Source organism: Hippopotamus amphibius, chromosome X (assembly GCF_030028045.1).
Source record: "Hippopotamus amphibius kiboko isolate mHipAmp2 chromosome X, mHipAmp2.hap2, whole genome shotgun sequence".
Lineage (NCBI taxonomy): Eukaryota > Metazoa > Chordata > Mammalia > Artiodactyla > Hippopotamidae > Hippopotamus > Hippopotamus amphibius.
Genome location: NC_080203.1, coordinates 119,820,027 through 119,841,242, shown reverse-complemented (window position 1 = coordinate 119,841,242; position 21,216 = coordinate 119,820,027). Strand labels below are relative to the sequence as shown.

The 21,216-nt window shown below is 47.9% G+C and overlaps 1 protein-coding gene across 1 annotated transcript in view; it reads right to left on the bottom strand.

The window, feature by feature from the left end:
* Positions 1-20,885, bottom strand: part of SH3KBP1 (SH3 domain containing kinase binding protein 1) — a 333,408-nt gene extending 312,523 nt beyond the window's left edge. Inside the window, exon 1 of the mRNA XM_057718401.1 lies at positions 20,583-20,885. Within this exon, the coding sequence (XP_057574384.1) occupies positions 20,583-20,586 (4 nt within the window). The 5' untranslated portion in view covers positions 20,587-20,885. The remainder of the gene's footprint in view (positions 1-20,582) is intronic.
* Positions 20,886-21,216: the final 331 nt, after the last annotated feature.

The following is a 21,216-nucleotide window of genomic DNA, read 5'->3' as shown; positions in this document are numbered from 1 at the left end:
TCTTCCCTTCCACCTCCTAAGCAAGAACTCGTCAGCTCCAGGCTGAGAGCCAAGATTTCCCAGGACAGGGCCTGGGACAATATGGACGGAAGGGATGAGGTGAAGACCTAGCAGAGCCCAAGGAGGGCAGGGAAGTGATGACAAGGCGCCCAGGATGGTGCTGCTGGAGCCGGCGACTAAGGCTCATGGGGCCATGAGACTTGCAGACTCCTAAGTTATCACCACAGAAAGCTTTCCCTACCCTACATACCAAAATTGGTGCACAGAAATTTGACAAATTATCGACTTAGCACGCGCCCCCATTATCAGAGGAAGCAATCGATGGCAGAAGAAAAAACAAAGAAGATTCCTAAGACAAGCTGCCAGTTGTGGGGTGGGAGGACCTGAGATAACACAGAAATCAGATGTAGCCCTGCTCCTCTCCCCGCCTCTGCCCCCTGCATCCGCCCTCCCTCCCCCTCCTCAAGGAGCATGGAAACTTCCTTTCCCACAGCCCTCCCCAAATGGTCCCTGGTTTTACTTCTCTATATCCCACCCCAAAGAGACACCCCTAAATGGATTGATTCAGAATTGTCCAGTCATGCTGAGCCTTTAAATATCTTTTCCTACCACGGAAGGTCTGCCACCTGGGTGCTCTTGACAGGACAATCTATTTTAAAACAGTGGCTCCCAAGGCATATCCAGCCAAGGGCCAACACACACCTGTCGGCAGCCAATGTCAACAGTGGTCTAAAGAAAGTACAGCAGATACTGGTGGTGTTTGGTGCTCAGAGTAAATCTCAGATGAGTGGGGAGAGCCTGGGATATTGGGAACTATTGGTATTTCTCACTCGTGAGCCAGGCAGACACAGGGTGGGCCCAAGCTTATCAGATGAAAACCAACATAGCAACCCTGCTGGATGTGCCTGGGACATTCAAAGGAGACTGACCATCATTAAAAAGCAATTCCACCTAGAGGCTCACACAGTCCTGGTGACCTGCAAATTTCCAGCAATTCCCTCTGTAAGAATGACAGCCCCACCAAGCAGAGTACAACCTGGCTGTAATTTCAGGAGAAAATTCAAACTCCTGAGGTTAGGGGTGTTTGAAGGCCCACTCAATGATCTCCTGGGGTAGAGACAGGGCAGCCAAGAGGGTGAGGAGATCCGGAAACAACGGCATGAGGCTGATTATCTCTAGCAATGGGCTGTCAATCCCGGCTTATGTCTGGGAGGCAATAGGGTGTGGTAGGGAACATGGCAAACTGAACCCACATGCTTGCCCTCTGAACAGAGCTGCCACGACTGCAGCCAAGCAGGAATGGCAGCCCAAGGTTTCCACAAGACCCGGCATTTCAGAGCAGCCAGGGATCTAAAATGTTATGTGAAATCTCAATCTGATTCTCAAACATGAGTGATTCCAGATTTGTGAAACACTTCGGGCCACTTTGAGACAGCTGGTGCAGCGCTCACAGCTCCTAACGATCCTAAGATTATTTTCTACACTGAATTTCCAGGACATCCCCCACAGCAAAGACCATTCCCACAATGTTATTACTCATAAGCCCAGTGTTCTCAGCCCACGCTTTCGGTTCACACGACTGAGTCCAGCACTCCATTTTAAGATGCTCTGAATTCACTGGAGAGATAAGTATTGATTTGTTTTTGTTATTTCTACATTCTGACAGAAGAAAAATTTTATCATTTCAGATGATTCAAACTAGGTTATTTTCCGAAATTTCTATAACACTTAACATTGATAAAACAATTTGCAGTCTTCCACCAAAGAGATAAACTCAGGGACAGGCAGAGAGATCCCACCATAGTTCTCCTGGTCCCCCCTTCTCTCCACGCTGTCTTAGCCAGTTTGGGGCTAGAACAAGAATACCAAAGGCTAGGTGACTTAAACAGACATGTATTCCTTACAGTTCTGGAGGGTTACAGTTCAAGATCAGGGTGCCAGCATGTCCGGTTCTGGTGAGAACCCTCTTTCTGATTTCCTCATATGGTGGGGTAGGAAGAGGTTGGGGAGTGAGGGAGGGAGGGAGAGAGTAAGGAAGGGAAGGAGAGAGAGGGCTCTCTCCTAGTCTCTTCTTATAAGGGCACTAATCCCATCATGAGGGTTCCACCCTCATGACCTAATAACCTTCCAAAAGCCCTGCCTCCAAATACCATTGCATTGGGGATTACAGTTTCAACATATGAATTTTGTAGGAACATAAACATTCAGTTAATAACACATGCCAAAAAAAAAATCTGTAAGTATATATGTGTCTGTGTGCCCCCCCCCCCACCACCACACACACACACAGAAAACAAATGAACACACAAGGTGGACAGCCAAAAGGTACTGGGAAGGTATTTAATCAGTGCACCTACTGTGTGCACAAAATGTATGATGGGGGGTCTTCACACAGGAGAGGGCTCTGGCAGAGTGCCAGTGTAGCCTTTTGTTGTTGTATATTTGTAACTCATTTGAGCCCCTACTCTATGCCAATAAATACACTCACCATGTATTTAATCCTAGTGATGCTAGCAGCTCTGTTAGCTGCCCTGAGGAAACTACAAGCAGAACAGCAGTTGGAAATTGCCTTTAGGAAAGGAATGCAACCAACAGAAGATGGATGGAGGACAGTGTCACTCATGAGAAAGGATGTAGACCTCAAAAATAGTTTGCTTTTGTGATTATTTAGACATGTGAACCTCAAGAACCACAAAGTATGAGAAAGCAAAGTCCCATCTTCAGCAAGTTCACCAGCTCTGACAATTTAATACTTTTAAAATCTACCCGCAGGCATGAGATGGGCAAAAACCGCAGTCATATAATACAGCAGAGATTAACCATTATCTCCCAGTATCCCATTCCTCCTTTTAGAAAGGGAACCCTTCCATCCCTCCAGGGTAGACATAATAACACCATCCCACCCCAAAATACATCCACATGCTAATTCCTAGAACCTGAGAATATGTGACCTAACCTGGCAAAAGGGACTATGCAGATGTGATTAAGTTGAGGATCTTGAAATGAGGGGATTATCTTGGATTATCTGGTCACGCCCAGTGTAATCACAAGGGTCTTTAAAAGATGGAAGAGAGGCTGAAGAGCCAGAAAAGGAGATGTGATGAGAGAGGCAGAGGACACCAAATGTTGGGCGGAATGAAAGCAGCAGAAGTGTTTACACTCTGGGAACACACATTGTGAAAACCAATTAGGCATTCTCTTCTAAGGCTCACACCCTCTCTCCTTCAATGAATATGGCGTTCTCACCTTCATTCATTGGTTTGTTTGCTCACTCCTTTGTTGGGAGCATGCTGGTACAACCACTTTGGAAATCCAGCAACTTGTGACCCTGCAAAATCACTCTTTGTCATATACCTTTCAAAAACATATTTCAGGGCTTCCTAGGTGGTGCAGTGCTTAAGAATCCGCCTGCCGCTTCCTAGGTGGCACAGTGGTTAAGAATCCGCCTGACAATGCAGAGGTCACGGGTTCGATCCCAGCTCCAGGAAGATCCCACATGCCACGGAGCAACTAAGCCCGTGTGCCAAAAAAAAAAAAAAAAAAAAAGAATCCGCCTGCCAACGCAGGGGACATGGGTTCGATCTCTGCTCCAGGAAGATCCCACATGCCGTGGAACAACTAAGCCCGTGCACCACAACTATTGAGCCTGCGCTTTAGAGCCCATGAGCCACAACTATTGAGCCCATGTGCTGCAACTAACTACTGAAGCCCACGCGCCTAGGGCCCATGCTCCACAACAAGAGAAGCCATGGCAATGAGGAGCCCACGCACCACAACGAAGAGTAGCCCCCACTCACCACAACTAAAGAAAGCCCACACACAGCAAAAAAAGACCCAACACAGCCAATAAAATAAATTAATTAATTAATTTTTTTAAAAAAACATGTTTCACACAGGCACCTGGAGACATTGACCAGAATGGTGATGGGACGTCCGTTCTTAGCAGCAAAAACGGGAAGCAATGCAAAAGTCCATCACCAGGAGAAAGGAAAAAGACACAATGGCACATTCAAACAATGGAAGATCAGACAGGAAAAAGAAATGAAGTACAAAACGAGAGACAGCAAGTCACAAGTCTCTGTGCGGTTTGGATGCCAGTTATATAAAACTAAAACCCAGCAAAACCAGACAATACGTTTTTAGGAGATACATATGGAAATGATCAAACGACTTCTTAAAAAGAAAGGAAAGATGATTTTTTAAAAGGCTCCTGCTGCTTGTCTCCTCTCGAGAAGGCAGGAAGAGAGGATGGGGTCAGAGCGCACATTGAGGGATGGATTCATGAGTACGTATTTTATACTGATGCTCGATGCTGTCCACACGACATGTGGTCTATGTATATCAAATATCCTATCTGCTTTCAAAACCAGTTCTATTGCACAGCATCCCATAAAAAGGCCTCAGAGAACACTGTGTGAAGGGAGGATTCTAACACTGATTCGAAGAAAGAAGAGATGAGACAACCAAGTGAACTCAAAAGACTGCACCAGGGCATCCCTGGTGGAACAGTAGTTAAGAATCCACCTGCCACTACAGGGGTCATGGGTTCAATCCCTGTTCCAGGAAGATCCCACATGCCATGGAGCAACTAAGCCCGTGTGCCACAACTACTGAGCCTGAGCTCTAGAGCCCACGTTCCACAACTACTGAAGCCCGCGTGCCTAGAGCCTGTGCTCTAGAAGAGAAGCCACCGCAATGAGAAGCCTGTGCACCCAAGGAAGAGTAGCCCCTGCTCGCCACAACTAGAGAAAGCCCATGCACAGCAGTGAAGACCCAACACAGCCAAAAATAAAATAAATAAATTTACAAAAGATTGCACCATATCAAGCAGTGTGTGTGCCCTGCCGCCTCGTCAGCAACAATGGCATCTCTGAAACATGTCATTGTGTCTCCTGTTAGTGTTGATATGAGCTTTATTGGGTTAATTCATCCTTAATTTGTGAATCTGTTTCAGGTTTATACTTCCAAATGAGCTGAAAGCAAAAGTGCCTATTTTTCAAGCAGCATCGTTATTAAAAAGTTTAAGGCAATTAAAAAAGAATGTCATTCTGACACATGCTACAACATGAATGAACCTTGAAGACACCACGCTAGGTGAAATAAGCCAGACACAAAAGCACAAATGCTGTATAAGTCCACTTAAATGAGGTCCCTGGAGTAGTCAAGCTCATAGAGACTGAAAGGAGAATGCTGGTTGCCAGGGGCTGGGGTGAGAGGGGAACGGGGAGTTGCTGTTTAAGGGGTATGGAGTCTCTGTTTTGCAAGATGGAAAGAGTTCTGTGGATGAATGGTGGTGATGGTTGTACAACAATGTGAATGTACTTTATGCCACTGAACTGTCCACTGAAAAGGGGATAAGATGGTAAATTTTATGTTCTCACAATAAAAAAAAAAAAAAGAGTTCAGCAGTAAATTTTCTGTTATGCATATTTTACTGCAATTAAGTAAATAAACAAAAGCCAATAAACATTTTTTAAAGTTCAAAGCAAAAGAGGGATTCTTGGTAAATACTTCCCTGGTAAAGGGAACTTCAGCCTTACTCATTTGAGAAATCCTGTTCTATTTGGTTTCTCTAGACCTGCAGCGAGGAAGGAGTTTCAGACACTGACTAATGACTGTTATCTCAGAGAGCTGTCTTCTAACTTGATGTGTGTTCCTCAAATGGATATCTTTCCTTCTTTGGGGAGAAACAAAACTTGTTCAAACACCCTTTGGTTTAACTGCTTATTTCACTGTGTGATTCGTGAAATGATCACATCACAATCTCCCACCCAATTAAGGAAATGAAAGTTAACGAAAATGTGTCATTGAGGGAAACTTTAGCTATCTCTGAGTCTCTCTGGTTATCAGATCTCACACCTAACAGGCACTCAATAAAGACTTGTAGAATCTAACTGAATTCCAATACACAGCAGTCCTGAATCAAGTGTCTTGTTTGTCCTGCCAGTGCCGGCCGGTTATGTTCATAATTTGAAAATGAAACAAAGGGAAAAAGGATACGGTACCCATTAGCTACCAAGGCTTCCTAACATGTGCTATCATGAAGTTTAGAAGTTTCACGGACACCTGGCCTTGAAAGAGCATCATCAATATTCAACTCTTTTTGCCCAGGTATACGAGCCGGCATTTGACATGTACTTGGTGGCTGAGGTACGAATGCTTTACACAGTGCTGTCCATTAACAACACTGATGCGTCGAGAAGGCAGGCTTCGAGATGGGTCTCCCAGCCTAGATCCTGGGGTTCTAGCCAGCCCTTTGAAGCTAAAAGCCCAACTTTTTCAGGGGAGTGTATGACAATGACACCAAGCTAAGCTAGGAAATCACAGGAGGTTTAATACAGCCACGACCTTTCCCTCGTCAGCATGGGACCTGGACCCACGTCCCACCCAAACGTGAAGTCCTAGTGAGGACCCAGGGCCTCCGGGACACAGTTCTCCCTCTGGTTCTGGGAAACAAAATCGCTTTAAAATGCCAGTCAGGGCGTGAAGTGGAAGGAGGGAGGGAGGGAAGGAGGAAGGAAAGAGAAGGGGAGGAACCAAGTCCTTGCAAAAGTTTTACCTTTCACTGTATATCCCCTATTCTCATGCCTGAGCGCTAAACCAAGATTAATCATCTCAAAATGGCGCCGTGAAATAGGTACACGTTGTGGAACAGGAAAGCCCTACCAGCAGTTTCCTTCAGAGATGTCTCCATCTCTCCCTGTCTCTGTCTCCCTCACACACACACAGACACAGACACACACACACACACACGCACACACAGAGCACAGAAGGGATGATAAGCCATACAGGCCAAGTTTCTTGAACTAAAACTGAAAGCAAACACAGGGATGGCAAGTCCCCTGCCAATGCACACGTCCTGACCCCCGTGCACTCACCAGCAGCAGCTTGGGCCACTGCAGTCATTTGGAGGCTATGGAAACAAAGAATGGATGTGGAATGTCACCCTGCATATAACCTGATTTCCTTAAAGGATAAAAAGGAAAATGGTATCCATCCCATCCTTACTTACATATGGAAGCAACCTAGATGCTCAAACGGTAGGGAAATGGTTACATAAGTTAAGATTCAGGAACTCACATACTCAGCTACTACAAATACCAGCTTTGGAGATGACTATGAGGTTAAGCGAACAAAAAAACAGAATGTACAATTAATTATATGTACTCCTATATATTAATAATATACATATTATCTACAAGTACAAGGGCGAGTCAAAAATTATCCTCACTCTGGATGTAGAATTTATAGAAGTTTTAATATAACCAGAGTGCAGGTAATTTTTGACTCACCCTCATATATAGTCAAAAGTCTTAAAAGACATACACCAAATAAAACGAAAGTGGTTGTACTGGGGTACTGTATGAGTGTTCAATTTAAGTTCTCCTGCTTCCAATTTTCTAAAGTCTATAATAGAGTCACTATATATTTATAACAAAAAAAAAAACACTTTCAGGATTAGAGAATATTGGAACTAGAATAAGACACACACATGCTAGAATCTGCCTCTCCCCTCGGTCAGGGATGGAGCCCTCTACACCATCATTGGAGAAGGTGTTATCCTTTAAGACGACTGCCCTCACTGGTGGGGAGTTGGCCACCCAGTCCCTGTGGGGGAGCAGGAGCCCTTCCCGCACGTCCTGGCTTCATCCAGCTCCAGCAGAGGAACAGAGGTGGTGCCATCAGTTGAAGATGCTGAGGCAGAGGCGTTACCTTGCGGAGAGGGCATAGATGGGAGAAATGGGAGGGCTGTGAGACATGGGGGATTTCAGGAGAGAAAGGGGCTTGAGGGAGAGAGTGTTGGCTGAGGGGGCAAGAGACCACAGAGCAGGAGGGGGGTGTTCAAGGCAGAGAGCTGGGGGAGGGAGACATGGGGGAGGGGAGAGAAGAGAGGGTTTGAAGAAGAGAAAGAGGGGAGAGAGAAGGGGAGTTAGGGGACAGAGGGGGATGGAGAGGTGGAGGGGTGGGAAGAGAGGGAGGAGAAAGAAGAGGAAGGAAGAGGAGGGACCTAGTAAGAAGCAGGAGGAGCAAGCGGCGGGGGGGGGGGGGGGGGGCAAGGAGGGGAGGACGTGTGGACAGGGGGACCTGGAGAAGGGGGACACACACAGGGACTGAAGAGGAGAGGCGGGGAAGAGGGTGGGGGAGGGTATGAGAAAGAGAGAATGAAGGAAAGAGGGGGAGGGGCACAAAAGGAGGGCTGAAGGGAAAGGGGGGAGAGAAAGAGCAGGAGGGAGGATCAGGAATGGGTGGGTGGACAGTGAGGGGAGGGAAGGTCAGAGGGAAGAGAAAGTTTGGGGAGAGCTGGAGCGTGGGGATACAGAAAAGGTGTGGGGAGGGGACAGAGACAGGGTGAGGGAGAGAGAGGACAAAAAGAGAGAAGGTGTGAGTGGAGAGAGGTAGACAGCAGACGCAGCACCCACGGTCCCCTGCCCCCTTCACCGACAGGACTCCGCTCCAGCGGTTAACTCGCCAGGCCAGGCGGTGGCTGTTTTTCACAATGCCTTCATCTCTTCCTCCATTTAAAAACCCACAGGTTCCCTAAAAGAGCCAGACAATGTCACAACTGCACCCTGCCCCTGCAGCATGCTACCAGCAACCCCTCCGAGTGCCCCCAAAGTCACATCCACACTTTTTTTTTAACTTTTTTTTATTTAAATAAGGAGAATTCTTTCATATGGAAAGAGCTAGTACAATCACATATTTGAAAGGAGAAACAACAGGTACTGAACCGGAGGGAAGGGTGAAGGGTGAGTGTGCCACCATGGCCTGGTGAGTCCACGGTTCCATTTTCCATCCAAGGGCAAAGCTCCCCCAAACAACGTAGAAACAAGCTGCATGTTACACCTGTAGCCATCGTCTGCCCTTTCAAATATCTGACATCCACACTTTTTAAGTGTTGCCAACTCCAGGGGAGAAACTGAGTTCGGTTACACAACTCAGGATCTCAAAGGGTAAAAAACAGCCTTTACTCACTCAGAAGCATAACAGCGCCCGGTGCCCGGCAAGGCCAGGAGCCGTCCCTTGGGGGAGCCTCATGAGAGGGACTCCAAAGGCGGCTGGCCCATCCTTGAAAGCACCACTTCACACCAATCACCCCTTTGTTAAGAGGGAGCCAGGAAAATTGGGCACAGGGCACCTTCAGGTATGCTCGCTTACGGCTTTCAAGCATCCTGCCTGTCCCATGTGTATACTGCCTTGTCCCAAGGGTAGCCCCCAGGCACCCCTGTCCCCTGAGGACAGGGCTGCGTCCTGGTCAGGACTGTCCCAGCACCTAGCATCCACCTGGCACCGAGGAGGTCCTCCTTAAACACTGACACAGGACTGGAACCGGGCAGTCCTCACCTCACAGATGTGGGCGCGGAGCAGCCACTTGTGTGTCTCCAGGAGGCCACACCAACTCCAGTGGGCTTAGGGTCACCCTAATGGGAATCTGGAACTGGGATCGAATCAAGTCACTGTGAACAAGTGTTTGGAACTGTGGCATGTGCCCCGTGAATGAGCTGCACAAAGAAAAGGGACGTGACAAGAAGGAGAGCTGGCCCATCCCTGGTTCTGGGACTCCTTGGGCTGCATGAGAGGCCCCTGTGACCCCATAATAAACCCCTTTTTCAGGTTAGCAGGCTCTGCTTGGCTTCCTTGCTTTAAGAAAGTCCTTGCTACACACACATCAAAGTGGGAAGTTATCTCCTAACTCAGTTCAGAAGTAAGGTTGAGATTATGTAAGATCCAAGACAGAGTTTCTACCAGTTGAGACCCCAGATCACTTGAGACTCAAGAGTGCACAGCAGAATCTCCTGGAGAATGCTTCCACAATCCACCTGTCCCCCCCCCCCACCCCCCCGTCTAAATCGGATGGCGAGCACCCAGGCACAAGGTTCCAATGCACATCCCCAGGGGAAAACATCACCAGCTAGACAATTAATCATGAGGTAAAATGGAGGGGGGGGAATGGATAACAGAAATACCTATCTGCTGGCATAGGCACCAAGTCTCCCTAGAAGAATTTATGAGAAATAGCAACAGTATATGGGGAGGGTCACTGGATAGCTGGAGCACTGGGATGGGAAGGAGACTTTTTACTGTCACCACTTTTCACCTTGTGAATTTTGAGTCATGTGGATGTATAACCTCTTCTAAAAACTAACTCTAAAAAAGAATTTCAACATTTCTCCAGCAAGCTGCTGCAGTGTCTCTGCCCAACAAACATGAACAGGGCAAACTGCAGCCCCTTTCACAGTTTTTCCTCAATTGGTGACACAGCAACCCTCCTTCTCCCCTCTCAACACCGCCCAAAGCTAATTACTTTTTCATTTCTTTCCTGACAAAGGTAGCAATTAAACTAAAAAAAAAAAAAAGTCACTGTCAATTAACAAACACTTTGCCCAACCTGCCTTAGGTACCACTGATGAGCTGACAGACTGTATGTGGGTTGGCACCTCTGTTCTCCATCTAATATTTTATTGAGAACAAAGGGCCAGTGAGAAAGAAATCACTGGTTAAGTGGTGAAAACTATCCTATTTTGTTCAAGTTGTCAAGAGGTTTTTTAAAAACATTTTTGTGTTTTTAATGATCAAAATAGGAGAAAGGCAAAGCCCGTTCATGAAGTTATTTGTGACCAGTGAAGTTCGCCCAGCTAGCATGGAAACTACTCAAGCAGAAGGTAGGCAAAGGTGGCATCCAGAAGGGTCTGGCGCAGAAGACGCGGATCCAGGGAGAAGCTGGCTACGGGGCAGGAAAGCGAAGCCAAGGCAGACTTTCCCAGCTCTCATCCAAAACAAGGTCCAAGCACCTCCTTCTAGCCCCAGGCACAAAAATGAGAACTAGCTGGAATAATTAGAGAGGACACTAAGCTAATTAAAGACTTTTCACACGGGGAGTGGGTGTGCGATGGATAAAACTAGTGCAGCCCCAGAGGACCAGACCTAGAACTGAGCCCCAAGTTTTCCAAGTCTAGAAGAGTTCAGAAAAATCCATCAAAACCACAAGGGCTATTTGAGCACTGACTGGTAGGAAGTTGAAGCTTAAAGAGCCGGTATTTTCAACTGTCTATACATGCTGCACTTGGGTGCTTAAGGACTTAGGTTTGTTATGCAAAATGAGTAATTAATCAGCACTGAAATATTTATAGTATTTAATCCAAGACACTAAGGAAGAAACAGCAGCATGGATTGAATGGCACTTCATCTTGCCGCTGTCCCCTGCGCCTGGGGACAGACCAGCCTCCTGCAGTGGCCCCACCATTTCCCCGGCCACTGGAAGGAAATAAGCTAAGGCCTTTACTGGGCTTTTCTTGCCAACTAAATACTGTTCAGGGAGGACAAATATCCCAGGATTTTTTTGTTATCAGTGTTTTTTCCTCCTGAGCCTAACTATGAGCATAGTTTACCAGTGAGTAAGGTCCACGAGCTCCATTTTGCTTTGTTTAAGTGTCCCCTCATGTAAACTACAGGACCGCCTGTAAGATATTTATCCATAAAATAACGGTCAGTTGAAAACCAAGCGCTCATCATCAACCAGTTGCCAGTGTACCTTTGCCAGCTGAAGGAATATAAGCAAAGAAACGTGGCACTCTGTCCCGCCTCTATGTGGGGATTCCAGAGATCACTTTGGCACCACAGTGTTTTCTCCCATGATTGAAATATTCTTAATGGACCCCAGGAATTGCCAAGGAAGTTGCAAGCAACTAACTCACAAGCGCTTCAGGATGTAGAAGGAAAGTCAGAATTCCCCCACAGGACGAAAGGGATGGAACCAAGGGAGCTGCCTGGAGGGACAGAGCAAAAATGAAGTACCCCCACCCCCACCCCCACCCAAAGGAAACACCAGCGAAAACCATTAAAAAACAACACAAGCATACTTCCTCTTTTCCTGTATTTCTTTGGAATCTTAACTGGGATCCTTGGGCTTCTACCAAGTGTTCCCCAAAACAGCTGAGTGGTCGAGTGACCCCTCCAGGGGACACGGATCCTAACCTTCCAGTTAGAAAGTTACAGGGAGGGGTGATGAAAAAGTTTTCGAAATAGACAGTGGCGCTGGTTGCACAACACTGTGAATGTACTTCACACCACTAAGCTGTGCGCTTAAAAATGGTTAAAATGGCAAATTCCGTTATATATGTTTACCATAATTTTAGAAATGAATAATGTGACATACAAAAAAACACTGAATCAAACACTTTAGATAGATGAACCGTATGATATGTGAGTAATATCTCAATAAAGCTGTTTAAAAAAACTTACCAGGGAAACAGGCTGTAGAAAGCGCCTCACTGTGGGGAAGCGGGAGCCTGATATTTATTGAACAACTATACAGGTGGCTGGTTCTCTCATATTGAAAGGGAGTTCTGCAGCTGTGGGCCCGTGTCACTTTGCCTCTCTGAGTCTTGGTTCCACCATCTGATGGTGTGGGTCATGACTGCCAAGGGCCCTACCAGCTCTCCAGGTCCAGGGACCGATTTGTGGGCGGCAGAAGGACCTATCATCTGCCACCTGGCATATAAGCACATCCTACTGGGAAGGCAAAACATCAGGGGAGCCATACATGGAAGAAGTAAGTTCAACAACTTCGCGACCCAGGTATGGACAGAAGGGGGCAAGAGCTGTGTTAAGACACTTTCTACTGAAAGGACAAAACAGTGAAGAAGTGCCAAAGAGTCCTGCCCTTCAGGGACATCTTGGTTCATTCATAAAACAAAGGCTGGGGACTTCCCTGGCCGTCCAGTGGCTGGGACTCCACGCTCCCAAATCAGGGGGCCCAGGTTTGATCCCTGGTCAGGAAACTGGATCCCACATGCTGCAACTAAAACCAAAAGATCCCAAATGCTACAGCTAAGACCGGATGCAGCCAAATAAATAAATAAATATTTTAAAAATAAATATATAAATAAAACAAAGGCAGTGGCCACAGAGGAAAACCTTATGTCCCAGAGCAGCTGAGGATGAAGGAAGGAAACAGTGCTTCCACCACCCGCGTAACACCCAGAGGAGGCTTCCCCAACACTAGGGGCCAGATAACCATGGTGGGGACTACCTGTGCATTGCAGGATGTGGGACAGCATCCCTGGCCTCTGCCCACCAGATGCCAGTAGGCTGCCCTTCCCCCACCAGCTGCCACCTCCAGACACTGCCAAATGTCCCCCAGGGTGGGGCGGGGGGGGGAGGGGAGCAGAACTGCTCCTGGTTGAGAACCACTGCCAGAGAGAATTTGCTATCTTAAACTTGCAGCTCTTTGTTGAAGCCATGTGACACATGTGGCATTACCCTTCTCGCCCACTGCAATGCAGGCCACCGTGAACTGTCAGCAAACAGACCTTGTCAGCACACTGTGCCTGGGGGATTTTACAGAACTACACACACACACACTCCTAGCAGCCAATAGCCTCAGAGAATTTCAAGTAGTAACTGTACTTGGGTGAAAGGGTTATTCACTTATTCATTCTTTCATTAACATATGGCACTTACCGTAGGCCAGGCAATGAGCCAGGGCAATGTAGTTGGGGACACCCAGTCAGAGACGAACAGACTTAATACAAGACGAAGTGTTGTACAGCAACCTATTGGAGCAGGCCTCAAAAGATGACTAAGGGGGGTGGTAGGCTGAATGGTACTCCCCCACAAGATATCCACTTCCTGGTCCCCAGAACCTGTGAATATGCTACCTTCCATGGCAAAAGGGACTTTGCAGATGTGATTAAGTTAAGGGTCTTGAGATAGGGAGGGTATCCTGGATTATCTGGGTGGCGCGAGTGTAATACAATGGTCCTTATAAAATGAAGGCAGGAGGGTCAGAGTAAGAGAGGAGATGTGAGGACAGAAGCAGATGTTAGAGTGATGTGGCCACAAGCCAAGGAATGCAGGCTGCCTTTAGAAGCTGGAAAAGGCAAGGAAATGATTTCTCCCCTGGAGCTTCCAGAAAGAAACACATCCCTGCCAATATTTTGATATCAGCCCAGTAAAATCCATTTTGGGTCTCTGACCCCCAGGAGTGTAAGATTATAAATTTATATTGTTTTAAGCCACTGGGTTTGTAGTCATTTGTTACAGCAGCAAGAGAAAACTAATACAGGGACACTATAAGGCAGAGAAGAGAGTGAAATCTGTTCCTCATCAAGAGAATGACATGGGAAAGGCTCAGAGGCCTGAACAAGGATGGAACAGAAAAAGGCAAAGGTGACCACTCAGCTTCATGAAGACTTTGCTAAGGCAGTCAGGATGGAAAGCATCTGCAGAATGGTAAAGATATAGGGTCAATTCCAGAAGCATTTGGGGCTTGACTGTCCATTGGAAGGGGCTGAGATGGGGGAGGGGCAAGGAAGAAAAGGCAAGGCAATGAGCAGAATACCAATAGAAGTGACAGGAAAGGTGGTAATACCTGCAAGGACATGGAGAATAAATGAGTCAGGACAGGTGTTACGAAGCAGAAATGCTGAGCTGAGGTTGCAGCAGGCTCTGAGATGTCTAGGACACACATTGGGGAAGCTAGCTAGAAGGTTAGGAATAATAATGAACTCAACCAATCTTAATTTTAGGCTTACCATGAGCCAGGCACAGGGACACTGACCAAACAGATGCAGCTCATGCCCTCCTTAAACGTAGAAGAGAGAGGCAGAAGAATCAGTATCAGAGTGATACACTGAGAGAGACTCGACTGGCCCATTGCTGGCTTGGGAGATGGAAGGGGGCCACAAGCCAAGGAATGTGGGCAGACTCTAGAAGCTGGAAAAAAAACAGGAGAGGGCGTCTCCCCTAGGCCTCCAGAAGGAAGGCAGTCCTGCCGATATCCAGACCTTAGTCTGATGAAACCTTGTTGGACTCTGATCTCCAGAACTCCAAGTTTGTAGTAACTCGTTGCAGCAGCAATTGGAAGCTAATACAGGCAACCAGGTATGGGAAATCATGAACAAATATCAAAGCCCTCATAATGCTAACAATATATTTTTAATGCCCCTTCTAAAGAGGATGGAGGGGGGGAAAAGGATGATGGGAAAGACCCGTGTGGTACTCCAAGTGACTAACACCGAGATGGGCCAGCTAGTGTCACTAATGCCCAGGTGTTGGAGGTCTGACTTGGACTAGATTCATGGATGAATCAACACTGAACTATTCTAACAACTCCAGGAGAGGTTTGTTCTGAACTAGGAGCACATTTTTCTCCTTCTCTGAGGTTTTATGTCACTTACAATGGCACCTATGACCAGAGTGCCCATATACCCGCACTCTCTGGACCTCAGTTTCTCACCTGCAAGGCAATGAGGTTCTAGGCTTGACCTTGGCCACCCATCAGAACCCTCTGGAGGGTTCATGAATACACAGATTTTTGGGCTCCACCCTCAGAGTTCCTGACTCAGCGGGTAGAATTGGGGCCAGAGAAGTAGTATCTCTAACAGGATCCCAGGAGGCTGAAGCTGCTGACTGGGGGGCCACACTCTGAGAACCACAGTATTAGAGACCCTCTTCTCACAGTGAAAGCATTCCAGCACCTTCCTGACCTGCATCTTTCCCGTTAAGAGCTGCACTGCTTCTTGGTTCTCAGCAGCTTGCTCTGTTCCTCCGATCTATCCCAGGTAAAGCATGTGAGTTGTCCATTCGGTGAATTCTGAACAACAGTCCCCAGAATGGAGCTGGACCTGCCCCCACCCATCACGTACTTGACAAGATCACTCTGTAATCACTTCAGAAGCCAGGCAAAGCAGGAACTTGTCCAAACCACGAAGTCACCCAACGTCCCTGGTTCCTGGCTTCTAGGATCGAATGCTGCTTCTTCACCAATCCCAGTGATTGTCTGGTCTTCCCTACTTCTCTGGTAAGAGTACTAAGACGCCCCGATCATGACTCAGCCCTGCTTCCTGACAGCATCCAATCCAGAGCAATGCCCGGCTTCCTTAACCGCTCCCCAAAGCACCTGACACAGGCCCCACTGCTATGTGTGGTCCTTCCTGACCCCCTCTCACTGTGATGCCCTGCGAATCCCCACGGTGCCTGGCTGTTCCACTGCAGATGTTCCAGAGCAGGGGCAGGGGGATGGAGGGCAGTGATGGCTCCTACCCAACTTTCAGATTTCAGCTCAAACACAATCTCCTCAAAGACACTGTCCTTACCCCTCTGCAGCCTAGGTCAGATGCTCCCTCTCTAATCTCCTTTCATGAGACCTACCAGGGCTTACAATTACACATCGTTGAAAGTATTGCACTCAAGGCTACCTCTCCCACTAAACTGAGCAACCCAAGCCGGCAGCTCTGTGTGTGCCACGCACCTGCTCCTAGCACAACGCTGGGCACAAAGCAGGTCAATAAATATTGGATGGATAAATGGATAAATGGATGAATACCGACCACTGTGTGCAACTTTAAAACAATGACAAATATGAAAGTTGATCAAAGAATGTCAGTAACACATAAAGAATTAAAGCGGTCAGAGAAGAAACAAGCAAGTTCTGTGCAACCAGGAGGGTAGCAAGGCTTTGCCCCAGCCATGAGGGACAGAAGGGGGTAAAGCTCATGACTGATAAAGGTTGAGCCTTTTCTTCCATTTCTAACTCGAGCCTGTTTGTGGAGGCCAACATGTTATATTCATTTTAGCTTTAGCTGATTTAGCATAAAGCAGTCTAGCACCGCCAATACAATACAGTGCTACCGACAGTCCAAACTTTGTTGTTACTCTGGAATTCTTTAAATGGAAATCCTTCACTGGGCTTGCAGATCCTCCACGACTCACAGATTTGGGTCGTAATAATATACGTGCAGTTGTAATTACAAGAGCCTTTCCCTACATCTGGCACTGAAGGCCTCTCCCCACAAACTTGAACGGCATATTTTGAGTGAGCTTTTGTAAGAGGCCATTTCATAACTAACTTGCTTCATTTCAGGGTTAGGGATTTGATACTCTGCAGTTGTTTTTCAGATCAAAGACTATGTAATCCAGTTTTATTGTGTTATCCACCAAGGGAAAAATCATTATCAGACCCGGTAAGAATGGAAGTGTATCAAATTGATAAAGTGGACAAACCTTCTGAAAACCAAAGAGATACAGGAGACTGGGGAAGGGGGTGGGTGCCTGTGTATACACACACACCTGCTTCAGAAACAGCACTGTTAGGTGGCTCCACTGGAAGAATCAGTTGTTGAATACCTGTACTCCATCACAAATACACTACTGAAGATGCTTTAGAAAATAGCACGTGATCTTTAGTCCCCAAGCTACTACCAGCATCTCACATCCCACTCTAAACATTTTAATGAACTAAATGACAGCATCCATTTTACTCTTAGCACTTCTAAGAATTAACACTTGAAATAAATGAAAATCACTTTCAGCGCTGCCCCCCTCCCTTTTGTAATGGTTACAGTAAAAAAAGATTAAGCCTGAAAGGACTATAAACTGCAGAAGCACTTTCTAATTTTCTTAGGAGGTTCTGGATAATGAAAACAGTTCAGACTTGAATGATAAACAGGTCTGTTTCTTCTTAAACAGAACTCTATCCTCTTCCCACTGAGATACAGAAAACACAGTCCAGCCACAGGAGAAGATATTTGGATCTAACATCTTTTTTTGTGCAATCCTTTAGGTGATCCACCCAAAACGACAGGTGATCAAAACAGCATTTTTGATTAGAACACTTCCTAACACCATACACAAAAATAAACTCCAAATGGATTAAAGACCTACATGTAAGGCCAGACACTATAAAACTCCTAGAGGAAAACATAGGCAGAACACTCCATGACATACATCAAAGCAACATCCTTTTTGACCCACCTCCTAGAATCATGGAAATAAAATCAAGAATAAACGAATGGGACCTCATGAAACTTAAAAGCTTTTGCACAGCAAAAGAAACCATAAACAAGACTAAAAGGCAACCCTCAGAATGGGAAAAAATAGTTGCCTATGAAACAACGGACAAAGGATTAACCTCCAAAATATACAAGCAGCTCATGAAGCTTAATACCAAAAAAGCAAATAACCCAATCCACAAATGGGCAGAAGACCTAAATAGACATTTCTCCAAAGAAGACATACAGATGGCCAACACACACATGAAAAGATGCTCAACATCACTCATCATCAGAGAAATGCAAGTCAAAGCCACAATGAGGTATCACCTCACACCAGTCAGAATGGCCATCATCACAAAATCTGGAAACAACAAATGTTGGAGAGGGTGTGGAGAAAAGGGAACTCTCCTGCACTGTTGGTGGGACTGTAAGTTGGTACAGCCACTATGGAAAACAATTTGGAGGTTCCTTAAAAAACTACAAATAGAACTACCATATGATCCAGTAATCCCACTCCTGGGCATATACCCAAAGAAAACCATAATCCCAAAAGAAACTTGTACCATCATGTTTATTGCAGCACTATTTACAATAGCCAGGACATGGAAGCAACCTAAATGCCCATCAACAAATGAATGGATACAGAAGATGTGGCATATATATACAATGGAATATTACTCGGCTATAAAAAGGGATGAGATGGAGCTATATGTAATGAGGTGGATAGAACTACAATCTGTCATACATAGTGAAGTAAGTCAGAAAGAGGACAAATATTGTATGCTAACTCACATATATGGAATCTAAAAATGGTACTGATGAACTCAGTGACAAGAATAAGGATGCAGATACAGAGAATGGACTGGAGAACTCGAGGTATGGGAGGGGGCGGGGGGTGAAGGGGAAACTGAGACGAAGCGAGAGAGTAGCACAGACATATATATACTACCAACTGTAAAATAGTCAGTGGGAAGTTGTTGTATAACAAAGGGAGTCCAACTCGAGGATGGAAGATGCCTTAGAGGACTGGGGCAGGGAGGGTGGGGGGGACTCGAGGGGGGGCAGTCAAGGAAGGGAGGGAATACGGGGATATGTGTATAAAAACAGATGATTGAACCTGGTGTACCCCCCCAAAAAATAAAAAAAAATAAAAACAGCATTTTTGGTTACCTCAGGAAAAACCAATCTGTTGTGAAAGTAATGGGTGATGTATGAAGTATATACTTTGTTAACGAACTAAATCATCTTATTAGGTGCCAAAGCAAAACAAGAGTGCCCAGCTAAGTGTTTTGCCTTCCACAGAGTAGGAGGGTTTCCTATCCCCTCATTCATTCACTCATTCATTCATTCACTCATTCATTCATTCACTAAATATTTATTTAGGGCTTGCTCTGTGCCAGGCACCAAAGAAAACAGTGCTGAGCAAAACACAGCAATGTCCCCATGGTCATGGAGCTTACAGTAGGGGACAGAAATGTTAAACTCAAATAAATATGTAATACTGCTTTTTTTAAGTGCTATAGGAGAAAGGGTAACAGAAAGGAACTACTTTAGACTGGGACTGGTCAGAGAAGGGCACTGAGAAAAAAAGTGACATTGAAGTTGAGAGGCCATCAGATTGTCACGACTTTGGAAAAGGAAAACCATTTCTGACAAATGACCACAAATGGGATTTGAACTTTGCCTGTCAACAACTGACAGGGTTAAACCTCCCCTGCTCCAGTGCATCTGTCTTCACGAGCCTTCCAAGACTGCTGGATGATCACTGTTTGACTCGCCTACCTAAATCCTGTGACCTGAAGACAGAAAGGTCTCACTTCATTATGATTTATTATAATCTACAGTCTTCCTATGTTTGGCCTAGAAACACCCCAAAGTAATCTGCCAGAGGCATGAAAACAGAGTGGCTGCCAGCAAGGATATTACCTGGGTGGGCCAAACGTTTAATAGCCCTGGTAATCCCGAGTCCACTGCCCAATAAAGTGCCAGGTCCTCTAGGCAAGTGGCTCCAATACTCTGGGGTCTATACCAGATGGGACCCAGGGGGCCTAACAGTTAGTTGTCTACTTGGAACTGATCTTTGGCCAGTAAATCAAGGACGGAATCACCGTTTCCAGTTCTCCAAGCCTGCATACTTAGAGGGTGTGGGAAGTGGCCTTTGAGCATCACCGAACGGAGACCTTGCCAGGAAGGCAGGCTGGCAGAGAAGGGGTCAGGGTCGGGAGGAAGAGGGACGCTAAGGGAGGCGGGTCAGTCGCTCCGGACCCGAGGACCGCATGCCAGGTCGGGTTCTGGGGCGTTTCCCGCCCCCCCCCACCCCACGTCAGCCCCTGGCAAAGGCACCAGGCCCCCCGCCGCCCCGAGACCCCCGAGATTCCGGGCTCCCCTGCGGCGAGGCCAGGCGGGCACCCCAAGCCCCGCGCAAGGCCGGAGCCCACCAGCTCCCGGTACCTGCGTCCTCAGCGCAGAGGAAGGCGCGCTGGGGGCGAGAAAATGGCCAAGACAAAACTCTCCCCGCCCACCCGAAAAGCCAACCACACCCCCCGCATCCCTCAGCCCCAGCCTCCCCGGGCCGGCCCCCGCGATCCTCTGCCCAGGCCCCCGCGGGGTTCCCGTCGGCGCCTCGCGGGCTCAGCAGGGTATGCGGGCTCGAGTGGGAGTGAATGGAGGGTGCGCGAGGCAGACAGGGTGCCCACCACGATGTCACCCGCTGGGGCCCTGCCCCCGGGCGCCCTCCTCGGCTCCGCGGTCCCGGGACAGGCGCGCCGTCCGCGGGCTGAGGTGGGCACCCGGGCGCCCCCCACTCACCCATTGGCGTCGAGCCGGGCCGGGCCGCCGAGGCAGCGTGAAAGTTAGCGGAGGCTGACGCGGGGGTCGGGGAGCCGGGACCGGGGCGCGGGAATCGGGACGCCGGGATGTGGGCGCGGGTGTCGGGACTCGGCGGCGGCTGGTCCGGCTTCTTCCTCAGTAGCGGCGGCCGCGGCGGCTCAGCGCCGCCCGCTGCTGCTTCTGCTGCTTCTGCCGCTGCTGCCCCGGGGCGACTCCTGCTGCTGCTGCATCGCGGCCCGCTGCGCCCGGCTGCGCCGGGTTTCCTGCTCCCCGCTAGTGGAAATTGCGAAAAAAAAAAAAAAAAAAAGCGCCGCCCAGCCCAGCGCCCGGCAGCCGCGGCCTCGCCACCCGCTCTCCCCTCCTCCTCGCCGCCGCCGCCGCCGCCGCGATGCTCCTGCGGCTCCGCCTGCCGGGGACGCGCGGCCGCCGGGGCGGGGGCGGGGCCGGAGGGGCGGGGCCTTCGAGGGGCGGGGCTGGCGCCCGGGGCGTCCCTGTGACTGCTGCGCTCCGGCTCCCCCCTCACCACCCGCTGGGGAGGGACCCAGCGATGCAAGGCCGCCCCCCACCCTCTGCGGCTCGACTAACACCCCGGGAAATGCCGCGAGACTCCTCG